Genomic DNA, 14,304 nt, shown 5'->3' with positions numbered 1-14,304 from the left:
GAGGCAGAAAAAGAATGACTTAAGATATGGGATGATGGTGCTGAAGGTCAACCACTCTCGCAACATGAGTTATGCCCGATGTGAATCGCTTGTTGCTTCCTAAATCCAAATTTGTGTTTTTTGAATTATATTCATAAAAATTCTGATGCATATCTCTCTGGCGTTGCATTTGTATCCTCTCGTGTTACAAAGCATTGCATTGCATTTTTATGGCCTCCTGGGACGATTAATCCACATTTCATTTACACATGCTGTTAAAAAAACAGAAAGAAAAAAAAATTCTGCAGATGGATTCTCCATCTTTATATTATGCAAATCAGCTTTTCCGGCATGATGCCCTTCTGTTCAACATACTTCCATTTCTCCCTCTCAGGGCATGTGGGGGGAGGGGGTGGTGTGGAGCAAAACTACTTGCTTAGTTTGATTTGTTTTGTTTGTTTCTCTCTTGTCGGTTCATCTCAGCTGCGAGTGATCACTATCTCATAGGTAACAACATCACCGTAGCGGTGTTGGGGATAGTCATCCCAATCGGTGAGTATCCTTAACCGTCCCACTGTGTTGTTTTTTTGCTTTTTGCCTGCCTGCTTCTCCCTCCTCGCTCCTCCATCTCTGAAGTTCTGCATGTGTGTGTATGTTTGTGTGCTATTTCTGTGTCCGGCCTTATGCGTTGAGTTTATGTATTTGCATTCATGTGTTAAATACTTTCAGTGCTTATATTCTCCTATCTTCTTAACTAAATCTTTAACATGAAGCATTCAGCATGTGGCAGGCTCAGATTTAAGGTTTCAGTACTAAACAATATTTTAACCATTCAGAAAATATACTGAGTTGTGATTTTATCTAATGACATCCTTCCAGATGAAAAGAGCCATTATGGGGAGAACTTGTCCCTCAGGGAGTTGCCACTCTACTGTCCTGTGCACATTATGTTTTAATTATTTGTGATCTGAGCAAATGGGAAATTTAATTCATGTTTTGTCATCACACTTGACCAGATGTTATAACATTAAGTTCACGTTCAGGCTGTGATCATAAAGGTTGCTGGTACTTCAATTAATCCAGTGCTCTGACCTATTTATCTCACAGAGTGGAATATTAGGGAAAGAAAATTGTGACTTTTGCAAGGAACAGCTAAATTATAAGGTCTTTTTATTTAAAAAAAAAAAAACACTCCATAGAACCACCACTTGTCACACACGACATATTGTAGACATATTTCCTTCAGTCAAACAATCTTAATAAAGTTAATCTTTTCTATTAGCTTTGATAAAAATGAAAATCACATTTTATGGAAATATTTCAGACTGTAATGCTGAACTGAACTGCAAATTCAGCAGAATGTGCAAATGACCTTTTAGCTTCAGCACATGCTGCTAATTGAGATCTTTTTCATCCTTAATATTAAATAGTTTTATAAATCATGGGAGCTCTGAACTATTGCAAAGCCCCCCCTCCTCCTTTAATCTCCACAGTTGAGATATCAGCCCATTAAAAACAACTCTCGGGATTGTTAACCCTTTCAACCTCATCCTTTATTCTGTCCTTCTGCCATTCATTGCTGCCACAAATCCCCCCATTTTGCATTTTTTGGCAGCTTTGAAACATTATTTATTGTTGGAGGTCCACAAGGGCTGGATTCGTGCACCACAGTTTTCTGCTCACATCCAGCAAAGCACCACCCACAAGTCCACAAGGGGAAGCAGCCTAATGCTGATTATGAGTATTTAGCCAAAGTCAAACTGTTAGGCTGCTCTCTTATTATAGAGAAATATTCTATATGAGACAAAAGTGGATTTTTTTTTCCACCATGAAAGAACAAAGACAGATCCGGGGTTTCCAGCGCAGTCATGCTGGGACATCAAGAGCCTTTACAATAAAAATGCAATTGGATGGGGCTTCTTGAAGAGATGAAAACACATCTGTGGATGCAAGCGCACACACATAGCCACACACACACTTGCTTTATCTCCCCTCCTTGACACACTGCTGATTTGGCTGTTGGTCTCCCCACATGTGCACTCCACATATTCACACTCATACATGCACTTTGCACAAACCCTGCTTCTGCAGGGCACTGAGGCATTAATGTTATGTTAATGATGGAAGAGAGACTATGGCTATCTCAAGTCCTCCAGCGCTTTTTCTCCCTTTCTCCATAACCCCATCCAGCAACACCACAGCCAGGCTGTTGGCAGATAGTGTTTCATTTTTCATGCAAAACAAGTCCAAAATTATAAATCACAGCCTAAAAGAAGCGCGGGGATAATATGCTGATGACAGTTAGACAACCTTGATAGGCTTTTATTAAAAAACAAGAGCCAAATTGTTGGCTGTAGGTCCTGGATATTACGCAATTATGGTTCAGTCTTTGAGTGGTTATGTATTGTGTGTTTGTCTGGGGTTTGTATGTATATATCAAGGTGAATGCATGTGTTTATTGTTAAAAATTGAGCATGTGTATTCATGTATATTTGTGGTGTTGATCATTATGTGGGAGTGAAATCGAATGCAGTGCAATAAGAGATTATGCACAATATGAAGGCTTATTGTTTTTTTGTTTTTTTTTACTGATATTTATTTTAAAAATGATTTTTGTGGCTACAAATGAACTGGTTATAAAAAAAAAACAAAATATGGGGAATATGTCTTTTTCTTTTCGTTTGCTTCATGAATTTTGCGGCAGAACAATTAAACTTGTTTTGCTCCTTCTTATCCATCATAAACAGTCAACGTCGACAGTCAGTGACAGAAAACAATAAGTCTTCAACTGATGAAAGAAAGTCTGCAAGATGTTTTTGTATGAATGTGTGTGTAAGTGCTTTAAGCGCCGCTCCGTGTCCCCTGGGCTGTGTTAACGCTCCCGCCGTGTGTTGTTGTTGTGTGTGTGTTAAACACATGCAGTCCCTATCCTTGCCACAGTGGTCATCGGATTACTCTGCACTGGTGGGTACCTGGTTTGGCGCAACTGGCGACGCAGGAACACCAAGAGCATGAACTTCGACAACCCCGTTTACCGCAAAACCACCGAGGACGACGACGATGAAATCCACATCGGGCGTCACAGCGAGTCCATCGGCCACGTCTACCCAGCAGTGAGTGGCAGCCACAGTCAGCCCTTCATTGCGCTTCCCCTGGGGGGTGGCATCACAGACAGCAACTCTCACTGGTACTCAGGGGCACCAATGCTCTCCAGTGGCAAATAAAAGGAGGAGGAAATGGATGAGTTTGGAATATATTTGGAGATAGGATGATGTACGAGGTCAGCCTGGTGGAAAGAAGGAACAGGCTCGCACGTGCACACTCCCACACGGGCACATATCATATTTGCAGTAATTGCTAAGAGCACCAATCACCCTTCACTCCTGTTTACATTTCATTCACAGTCAGTGTCCACATTCAACCAAACATTTATGAACAAGAGATGCCTGCCATCCCATTTATGTGAATGTTGTGTTAGTGTTTCAGGTTGTTGCCTCCTTTTTTTTATCAAAGCATCTCTTCTTTTCTTCACAGAGGTACCTGATGCAAAAGGTCTCATTTAAAAACGTTGTCACCTGAAAACTAAGCTTGTGCCACAAAGTAGCATGCCTGTCAGGGAGAAATCTTTATTAGTTTTGTTGATCAAAGTGATACCAAAAGGTCAGAGGAAGTAATTACCACTTACTAGTGCAAAAATGATTGAAGTTTGGAGGGTCTTTCAAGGAGAAGAGAATCGGCTTCGCAGGCACTTTGAAAGCTGACTTTTAAGGGCAGCAGAGCACAAGACTGGACCTTTCTGCAAGGTTTTCTTTTTTCTTTTAATCATTTTAGTTTAAGAGGTACACCAAATATAACGAGGGAGCACAAATCAGGGCAAAGGACAAACCAAAATCTAATTTGTCAGATTTTCCAACATGTAATGCAGTTGCTGTCGCCGTGAATCGCAGCTCGCCGACTACCCTGTTGATTTCCCTCTGATACAGATGCCATTTTGAGAATCACAAGAAGCTGCATTTGGAGACCGTGCCAGCTGTGATATGCTTTAAAATGCACTTAGATTCAGAGGGAGTGCATGATCGGGGACGTATTTATTATTTATTTTATTTATTTTCTTTTATTTGAGGGTCTTATAGAGGAAGCTGGGAAGGGCAGCCAAACAGGATTATTTGAGGGGGATGGGAACCTTGTGCTTTGATCGGTTGGCATGGTAACACAGATTTCTTTGTGATGCTCCATAGAGGGTGTGTGTGTGTATGTGTGGGGTGGGGGGGGGCAAAGAATTCTGGGTATTGTTGGCACGCTAGGCTAGAAGTACACACGTGCACACATGCATAGACATGGAACAGGTGCACAACCAAGATTCAAGGTCGATGTAACTTTCACTGAGGAGCATCATTCCATGATGTTTACATCTGTCCAAATCTCCTTTATTGTCTTTGATCTTTATAATTGTTCTCTTCTTCCTCTGCTTTCTTAAACTCCACTTGCCCTTTGGAGCGCAGGAACAAAGGTTATTATGTGGGCTAGACATTTGTAGCCAGCAAGCAGCCGGCGTTCCTCGCCTCTGTTCCCGTTATGAAGGACAGAAAGCACACACAACTAGAGGCAGAAAATTAGTAAAGGTCAAGGAAAGTACAGAGGGAAAAGGCTTTTGAGAAAAAAGAAAGTAGAAAATATTAAGCTGCTTTTGGGTTCCATCTATTTTTTTTCTCCTGTTCATTGTGCCGCTCTCTTTTCCCACTCCTTGCTCTGTCTCACCTCTCTCTCCCTCACCAGCCCACTGTGGTAACCGTCTTTTTTTTTTTTATCTGCTGTTTGCAGCGCGTGGCGCTCAGTCTGGAGGATGATGGCTACCCCTGATGGGGGATGCAGCCTACCCCCATCCAGTCCATTGCTGGCCCCTCCTCTCACCACAGTCTCTTCACTACCACAATGAGGCCAGTGCAACGCAGAGGAGAATGAGACGCAGTCTTCCGTTTGTGTCCTTTTAAGGAGCGAGGATGAAACATAAATCTTAGAAATTCCGCTTCTTTGACTACTAGAGTAACACTACTACCATTACTAGCCACTTTTACTTCTGTTACTGTTAGTTTAGTAGCCTCTGCTCCACTCCTCTCTTCCCTCCGCCTCTTGTTAACAGTCGTGGTGTGTGATGTGCTGCTCAACAATTCATTCACACTAACCTCATTGTACTGTCTGGCTTTCTGGCCACCATGGAAGTAAAAAAACAAAAAGGCATGGATGATTTTTAATGTCACCAGCTTTGACTATTTATTTATATGTTAAATATGTGATTAGCGTCTCTGAGTTCACATTACTAAAGGCAGGTTTGATCAAGTTAGCCAAAAGATGTTTTACAGTACAGTTTTAGGCAAGGGCGTTATGTTTCTTCCTGTTTCCTTTATATCAAAAGCTGAATAGAAATATTATAAATGAGAAAATCACCTTTATTTTTATTTTCCATACCAAGACTCTCCCCCCAGAGTCCCCCCCTAATACACTGAGGCTAAATATAGCCAAAGAGAAAGGAATGGGGGGAAAAAAACTGCACAAGTAGAGGTGATTTGGGGGTGACAAAGTGAGGGAGGGAGATTTTTTTTTTTTTTTTTTTTGCTGGGGAACATGAGGATTTGTCCCACCAGTGGGTCATGCCTTGAGGCAAAAAAAAAAAGAAAGAAGCAGAACGGAAATGGCAATGGTTTATGTGTAATCCTGTCTCCTGATATCAGAGGAACACAAAACATCCAGGTTTGACTGGGTGCAAGGACTCGCATTCATATCTCTGACTTTTAATGTTATTGTCAGCAGGCGTCAGTATTGTAGAGTTTAAAAACATTATTTGAAGCTGCTGTACGGAGCACCTTCCTCTGACTGTTTGAGATATTAATATTGTCGGGGTTTTTTTAAACATATAGAACGAAGCAGATGCAAAGAAAGAAACTAAAATGTATATCTTCATTGTGTATAACTGTTTCTGCAGTACAGTTGCGTCTTGATGAAACACAAGCTGCCGTAGTCTTTGTTTTAATTTGAAATGTTTGAGAAAGTGAATAGGTAGCATTAACAATTGTTGGCATAAAAAGCATAAAAGAACAATGAAAACTGTAGAATTAGTCTGATTCTGGATCTACAGCTCCCATCTGATCCCTTTTCTCCTGATTTAACGTGACTGCTTGATCTTTAAGCTGCTACACAACACATTTATTGGTGTTGAACTGCAGTGAGCCCGTTTGTGTGACTTCACAGCACTAGTTTTTCCCCCTTTCGTTTCTTGCCGTGACAACTTCTCCCTCTTCAACACCCCCCGCTTCATCAGAGTAGCTGGATGAGATGATGCAGAAAAACAGCGGGCATTGGGAAGGAATCGCGTTCTGCTGTCACCGAGGGTTCACTGTGGTTTTGAGTGGCCCCGTTTTGTATGCGCAGATGAGTAATAGGCCAGGGTTGACTGAGCCCAGCACTGATTTGATTTCAAAGCTGGATAGAGAGGAAATGTGTGAGCCAGCTTAAAGAGTTGATCTTCCATTGGCTTGTCTAAGACATGCTTCCAGCCCGTTGAATCAGATGGAATTTATTCCCACTGAATATTGTAGTAATTGCTCGTATCGTGCTCCAATAGTGGATTCCTGGGGGCTGTCACAGAATGACAAAAAGTCATTGCACACCAACAGCTCCCTTATTCTGCAAATCATTAAATCATTTTATTGAGCATTTTGACAGTGTTAAACACCTTTTCAATGTTATAGGTATGAAAAGTTGTTTTTTTTTTAAATTTATTTATTATTATCAAGGCTAAACATAGAGCTTGTCTTCCAGTTTTATGGTAGCAGGTCCGAGCAAATATTGCACTTTTGACATGTTAAAACTAAGATGTGATTTCGCAGGGCTCATTCTCAGATTTCCTTGAATTACAATCTACAAAACACATGCAAAAATAAAAAGAAATAAGTCTTCCTATGCTGGCTTACTAGTCTATTATGCAGTTTTGAATAACCATGTGGCTAAAAGTAAAGATCGGAAAAACACCTAACAGGGGAAGATAGAATTTCTACTGTCCTGGGAAAGGAATGGTGTATAATCCATTATTATGTACGTCTACTGTTGTTGTTCTGACTTTCACTCTGCAAAAGGAAGGCACACCTCTGCCTCGCTTTTTCATATCCAGCAGGCCATTTCTAGGTATGCTGGAAAGGTACATTGTCTGCTTTCGTACTGTGCCTCCGTACATCTCTCCAGCAAAGGATAATTGAGCACAAAAGGCAGGCCTTCTCCTTTCATTTTGACCTTGCAGATGTGAAGCAGCATCAGAATTCTACATGGTGGGGAAGACTGACTCACACGAGCGTGCTGTTTGGTGGCCTCTCACAATGGTTGGTTTTGAAGGGAGGGTTAAAGATTGACATGTGGAGTAGATTTCATTATCGCAGCTACATTTCGATAGAAATTACAGTCACTTTGGGGAAAAAAGGGAAAAACACAGGAACGGTGACTTATGACGCTGACATGATCATACATTCCCAGTTCTATAGAAAAACACAGAAGGAAGGTCAGAAACAGATGCCACAGGTCAGACATCTTTGTGGGTTGAGAATGAATAAACTGCAGGCAGTTAGATTAAAACCCAGAGCTGAGTCAGCTTTGTGCCACACACTTTCCTTCATCCCCATGTTTGCCTCGGGTCTAATGGAGTTCCATGCTGAGGGTTTGCAGTTAGGAGGATAAATTGCTTATTTATTTAGGTGCCTGAGCGTGACATTGTAGGAAAGTTATTATGGTTACAGTGTGAAGACAGATTGGCTGGTCTGCTTTGTGGTCACCTCCAGAGGAGCTGTCCAAACTGAAGGACACTGAGAAAGTCCAGACTCTGACTTTCATCCTTCATTTTTATCAAGTAGTAGTGGTAAAGGGCATGATGTGACCTTTTGTCCTCTACAAACCTGCTTCACAGTCGGTTCATGTTCACAGGAACATGAGTGCAGCACACACAAACCAGTGCTTTATGACAGGATTATTTGTAGTTTTGCATAGTAGTTTGTCTCATTAATTAAAATCAGTTTGAGAGCTCTGCCTCATGATAACGCTACGGGGTTGATTGCATGTGTTCATCTTGAGTTTTTAATGTACTTTAATATAGCTGCTATGTTTTAAAGGTACTCTAGGTGTGTGTTTTTTGTTGCATACAGCACTTATAAAATACTGAGCTGTCATTAAATTGCCTTGTCTGTCTAAATGCAACTGTAAGGTTCATTTGAGTGGCGACATTTTTCAGTGGGTAATGCAATCCATTTATGCGCTGCTCTGCACGAGGGTGACAGGCAGGTGTCAAAATGAGTGATGGGTATATAAATCCGCGTTGTATCTAACTGATACCAGGGTTGACATACTGAATCAAATCCATAATTATGTTGGATAGGAGAGCCAGTCTGGTTAGTGTACATGGTTAAGGTTAAATTATGATGAAACCATCCCTCCGAAGTCAACGCAGACGTTTCCTTTATTAACCAGGACCCTGTTTTTGTTGCCAGTGCTGTAGAAGAAGAAACAAGAAGCCAGAATAAAATTTGCAGACAGAAAAATAAATCAGAAAAGAAACGAAACACATTGCACAGCTCTGGGTGGAAAAAATACAATCTGGGCTGCGCTGCATTTTTCTTTGTCCTACATATGAATCTCGCTCTTTGGTTTAAAAAAAAAAGAAAAAAAGTAACTCATGCAACTCGTGTTGCAATGTTTATCTAAATATTTAACTCCTTTCTTAAACTCTAACATGCATCTTTAATCCTGGACTAACTCTACTGCATTATAAACCTGACTATTGATATAAGTCAAGTTTATTTCTTCCATAAACTTTCTTTTTTTTTATGTTTTCAGCTCCCAGTTAAGTTCTAACAGTTCTGTTAACTGTGTGTCAGAATTAACAGCGTCCCTGATTTGTGCGCCTTTCTTCAATCTTAAACATCCCTGTCTGAGAGCAGAGTATGCTCCCAGCTGCTTTTACCAGAATGCTTTCTAACATGACTCTCATCATTCCACCGCTTCGTCTCATGTGTTTCCATCACACGTAATGCCAGCAATGATGTTAGAAGTCATTCCTTGATTATCATACTACTGAATTTCTAGCTTTTAGAAAGCCAAGTCAGTATTGTTGTCTCTGTGCACGCTCACTCTCTGGCCCTTCCATCTTCATCTCAGCCATCTTTCCTTCGGCAAGGGCTCTCAGTCTTTTGATAAGCAGACACATACTGGAAGCGTTAAAACACTGGATGAAATAACACGGAAGCCCCAAAAATAACAAGGAAACCCCTCGGAGCTGTAAATGTGAAGCAGCAGACTGACATCGATCACGCACAGCCGGGAGAAGCAGCCTCTCCTTCCAAGAACACTGTTGGACTGTGGATGGAAACTTTCACTGACTATAGTTGGTGGACATGTTGACACAGTGACTTTCCTTCATCAACTTTTTCCTTGATTCACAGGTTTGTTTGTTTTTTTTTTGTCTTCTGTCAGGGGGACTGTGAATCTGCAAGTGATTTATAGTTGTTGCTCTCCTTGCTAAACCATTCCCTCTTTCATATTTGATCTACTTGATGTTTGAATACTTGAACGGCAGTGTTTGGTCAACTACCTTTTCCTACCAGCCAGTGTAAAAAATAAAGGTTGCCTACGATGAAGATGTTGAACAGGAGGTTGTGAAATCCATTTTTTTTTTTGTAAATTTGAACATACACGGGGTTAGCGTTTTGATATTTAACAGTATGGACGTGTTATATAAGCATTCGACTTGGATAAAATCCACTGCAAAGAAAAAAAAGCTCCAGTTTTTATAAATGTGCACCTGCATTTTCTCAAAAGTTTGCTGATGTGTCATTGCCTGCAAGGAAACCTAAAAAACTAACAAAAAACCATTTGGGGCTCTGTCTACTCCTCAGCCACACCACAGGCATTTTTTATGCTGTTTGTTGCACAAAACTTTTTGAGAAGCCTTCTGCACTGTGTAAAGAGATAACATTCTTAGTAGGGGAGGAAATAAAGCGGGGTGGGAGGGGGTCCAGTGGTAGTCCAATGGATTTGAATCGTGACATGTAAATAAAACGTTTTCATACAACGAAAAAAAACCAACTTTTTGATAATGTTTTAAATGTATCTGTAAAAAAAGAAAAAGAAAAACGGAAAAAAAATGTACATAAGTTTCTGGGTAAAAAGGAGTCTAGACTGTATATGAATTTATTTGTACACAAGAGCACTGGTTTCTTTACTACTTGATTGTAACTAAAAATTAATAATCTGCCAAAGTGTTTTTACTTTTTCTCCTGTCTGTTCCATTCGTTTTCTGTTTTATTTTAGCATTTTAACATCGCAGACCGTAGAGTTCACACTGTATTTAATTCTGTTACTTTTTTTTTTAAGGGGTCATTTTAATTTATTGGTGCCTTGTTTTGTGCTCCTGTATACCTTTACTCTTTTTGTTTCTCAGTGTTGTGTGTCTGTGGGAGGGCATGAGGGGTGCGTCACTGGGGGGGGCGGGGGGTTGTTTAGGGAATTAGTAAGGGAGGGTTGTGTTTAAAACTTAGCATCTTCTGTACTTACATGGAATATCTGTACTGTATGCCAAAATGTTCTCACTCACGTTTCTATGGAATCAAGCTGTTGATAAATATCTCTATATATTGATATATTAAATTTATAAAAGCTGTCCAACCCTTTTGTGGTGATTACGTCTTATTTGTGTCTCTTTGCTTTCAACAAACTCAGACACATATTCTACAAAGGAAACATGGACTTAAGAATAAGTTAATCACAATGTTGAAGCTAATCTTAAATGTTTTAAACCAGACCCAAGAAATAATGAGGAAGAAATAATATTTTTGAAATCAAAACTCTTTAAGAACATGTTGTGAAAACAGTAAAATAATTTGCATATGTGTAAGGGTGTGAAAGGTATCCACCAGTGAGCAGAAGATGGTGTCAGAGTGTACTTGTATGAAATTTCATGTGTTTACAGAAACGATCCCAAGGCAATGTTTGAACAGGGACCTTTCTGGATTTGTTTGGAGTATGCTGGAGTTCATTTTACTACCTCCAGCTTCTTTCCACTGTCCAAAGACATGTTGCTATAATTTCTCCCTGAGAATGAGTGTGAGGGGTTGTTCTGTGTTGGTCTGTGTGTGCCTTGCAGTAGCCTGGAGACCTGTCCAGGGTGTGCTGCTTAGTGCTGGACTCGAACTCGGTGATCCTGGATTGGGATAAGCATTGTAGAAACTGAATGATATAAAAGTGTGTTGCATCAAACACATTCTTTGTCTTAAATGTCAAACATTCTTTGCATTGCCGAGATACACAGCAACACTTTTGGATGCCTTATTTTTGAGGCGTATACAAGGACTTCAGATGTCACATGCACACACACACATTGGTGCATGGGATCAAGGTCCAAACCAGGGTTACTGCCAAAAAAAAAAAAAAAAACATTGTATTATTACTGTATGCGGATGATTTTCTTTGAGTATTGAGACTGAAGCTTCCAATATTATACAGAAACCACAAAACGCAGCTAATTAGAAATCACTGCTTGATTGCAAGCTTGCAGGCAATGACAAGAACCTATGGGGAATATACATATAACAACTATATTGAAATATATATAACTATACAATATAAAGTTTTTATATGAGGTTTTGCTGTATGTCTCGGAAACTGTATCAGATATAATACATTAAAGGACCTTTTGACTAGTTTTGACACAGTTTTGGCACAATGATCATTACACACTCTTCTAGAGCTGTGGAGTCCAACAGTGTCACCATTCTGACAAACTGCACTTCACAAGTTTTACTTCCTGGGTGCTGCAACACCAGTGCTGAACTATTCAGCACTTCATGTGCTAGAAACTGGATATCAACATATAGGGAGTTGTGAACACACACTATAGTTAATTAGTCAAAAAACAGTAAAAGAGCATAGCTGGAGGAAGATCGACTGGGGAGAGCTCGGAGCATTTAAATCACATTTCATTGTTAAACTGTATCCCACCATTTATTTTGATCTCCAGACACATTAGAATAGTTGGCTTCTGGCTGGCTGGAAATTTAAGCGGGGGAGACAGCGGAAATTAAAAATTGATCTCCACAGCTTTTGTGACATTCCAGCTTGTCTAACATCAGCACCGAGTCACTAATTCTCATTTTAAAAGTTTGTTCCTGATATTGATGCTAGTCTAGAGAATTAAGTGTTTTTTGGGTTTTTTTTTTTTCTTTTAAGCAAATGTCCCTGGCTGTGAAAATATTTTCCAATTATTTGCTTATAATTGCATTAGAACAACAGGGAATAAAGGCTTTATTATGTTTTTACTCAAGGACAAACTTGTAGGACTAATCAATGAAGCAATTTTCACAACACTGAATGTTATGTATTGACAAAAAATAAAAGTTGCAGCTCTTGCTGCTAACTTGCTTTTTTTTTTTTTTCAAACTAGGAAATGCATGTTCAGTGTATGAAGGACATGAAGTCAAAAGATTATTGAGTAGCTCATTTAAATAATTCAGTCCCATGTAAGCATTTTTTCTTAACCTGTAAGTAATTTCATATATATATATATATATATATATATATATATATATATATATATATATATATATATATATACATAAATAATGTGTGTGTGTCATTTGTTACAGATCTCCTTCAGCACCTCTGCTGTAATTTAATGTATAGTGAAGCTATCACTTTTATAGGTTTAACATTTCATTTTAATGTGAGGCACGGATACAACATATTGGTGCTGTTTAAATAGTTTACCTTTGTATTAGCCGGGTTCTGCCAGAGGTCTTGTTCCTGTTAAAAAGGAGTTTTTTTCCACCCCCCTGCCGCCTCGTGCATGCTCAGGATGGGGGATTGGATCGAAGTCATGATTTGATGCAATCAGTTGGTTTATATTATAGGCTATGTATGAATTAGTTTGAAATGATGTGTATGTAAAGTGCCATGTGACAACATTGTTGTGAAGTGGTACTATATAAATAAAGCTAAATTGAATTGAATATTATGTTTTAAATTCGTTTTATCTAAAACTAACTTATCTATAATACTAAATATGGATTTCAAATGTCTTTTTTTGGGACGATGTGTCTCAATATTTATACGTAACTGATGCCGAAAGACTCCCAGATGAGTGCGTTTTTGCTGAAAGGTCCACCAAATAGCTTCTTTGATCCTGTAGAAGCAATTTCTGAGCTAAGGTATCCTTTTAAGTTGATTTGCTGTGCTCAGATTCCAGCTCATTAAGGATGCAACTAGCCAGAGGAAACCCACCTGTGTGTGCCTCTGTGTGTTGTTTTTCTTCTTTCTTGTTGGGTAAAAATGACACATCCATCCATCCATTTTCTATACCTATCTCAGTTAGCTACTCCTTCTTTTCTCTGAGAGTTTGAAAAAGTACCTTTCTACAGCAGGTGTGAACTTCTCTTTAGTTCTTCCAAAAAGATTAAAGTTTGAAATCATCAATAAAAATTGATTGATCCCTCAAACTGATTAACATTGCAAATGAAGAGGATTGGAGCATTGTGGATGATTGATTAACTTGATATTGCTGTGATGATTACTTTTTCAGATTTTTTTTTTTTTTTTTTTAATGTCATCTGGCGACTTGTCCAGGGTTTACCCTGCCTGTTGCCTAGCAGTAGCTGGGACAGGTGCCATTGGTCACAAATGGCTGGTATCACTAAATGGCAGGAGGGACATGGATGTGCTAAATAATTTGCCAGGCCTTTACAAGTCCAATACTGACTGACACATGCATGCCTCTGGGAAACCCTGAGTTTTTTTTTTTTCATCCACCAGAGACCAGATGTGAGCTTGCTCGATAGGAACTCAGCCAGAAAACTGAGATCCATGAAAACCCATTCACTGGCTTGATAATATATATCTAAAAACAAGCAGTTTTGCAATTTAACCCATTTCATTCCCTTTTGATGTTATTTTAACTTTTTTTTTTTATTTTATTTTTTTTTTTTATACTGCAATCCCCCAGCTCTCTTCTGTCCTCCTTTATCTGCTGAATAAAGCTCGTGTCAGGTTGTATTTGGTAATATTTGGGTCAAGTAGGTCATCCAGGTTGCTGAGTCCAAAACAACTCCTCACTTCTCCTGTCTCTGAAAAATGAATAAAATATTAGTGGTGCCTGGAATTATAACTCAACACATAAAAAAAACCACCTCACGAATAGTTGGCTTCAGTGTGCTTTTTTTTTCCATTTTGCCAGAGTGTTCTGCCAGGATCTGGGCTAAATGATGTTTTAATACACTGTCCTTTATTTGAGTACAATGAGAG

At 39.3% G+C, this 14,304-nt stretch overlaps 1 protein-coding gene across 1 annotated transcript in view; it reads left to right on the top strand.

Annotated features, from left to right (window-relative positions):
* Positions 1 to 3,203, top strand: part of lrp8 (low density lipoprotein receptor-related protein 8, apolipoprotein e receptor) — a gene marked incomplete at both ends in the record, with an annotated part of 154,989 nt that extends 151,786 nt beyond the window's left edge. Inside the window, 2 exons of the mRNA XM_079245435.1 lie at positions 463 to 531; positions 2,902 to 3,203. Coding sequence (XP_079101561.1) covers positions 463 to 531; positions 2,902 to 3,203 — 371 coding nt within the window. The remainder of the gene's footprint in view (positions 1 to 462; positions 532 to 2,901) is intronic.
* Between the last annotated feature and the right edge of the window lie 11,101 nt (positions 3,204 to 14,304).

Source organism: Telmatherina bonti (genome assembly GCF_933228915.1).
Source record: "Telmatherina bonti genome assembly, chromosome: 8".
NCBI classification, from domain to species: domain Eukaryota; kingdom Metazoa; phylum Chordata; class Actinopteri; order Atheriniformes; family Telmatherinidae; genus Telmatherina; species Telmatherina bonti.
Note: the sequence above shows the minus strand (reverse complement) of the source record. Positions and strands in the feature narration are given on the sequence as shown.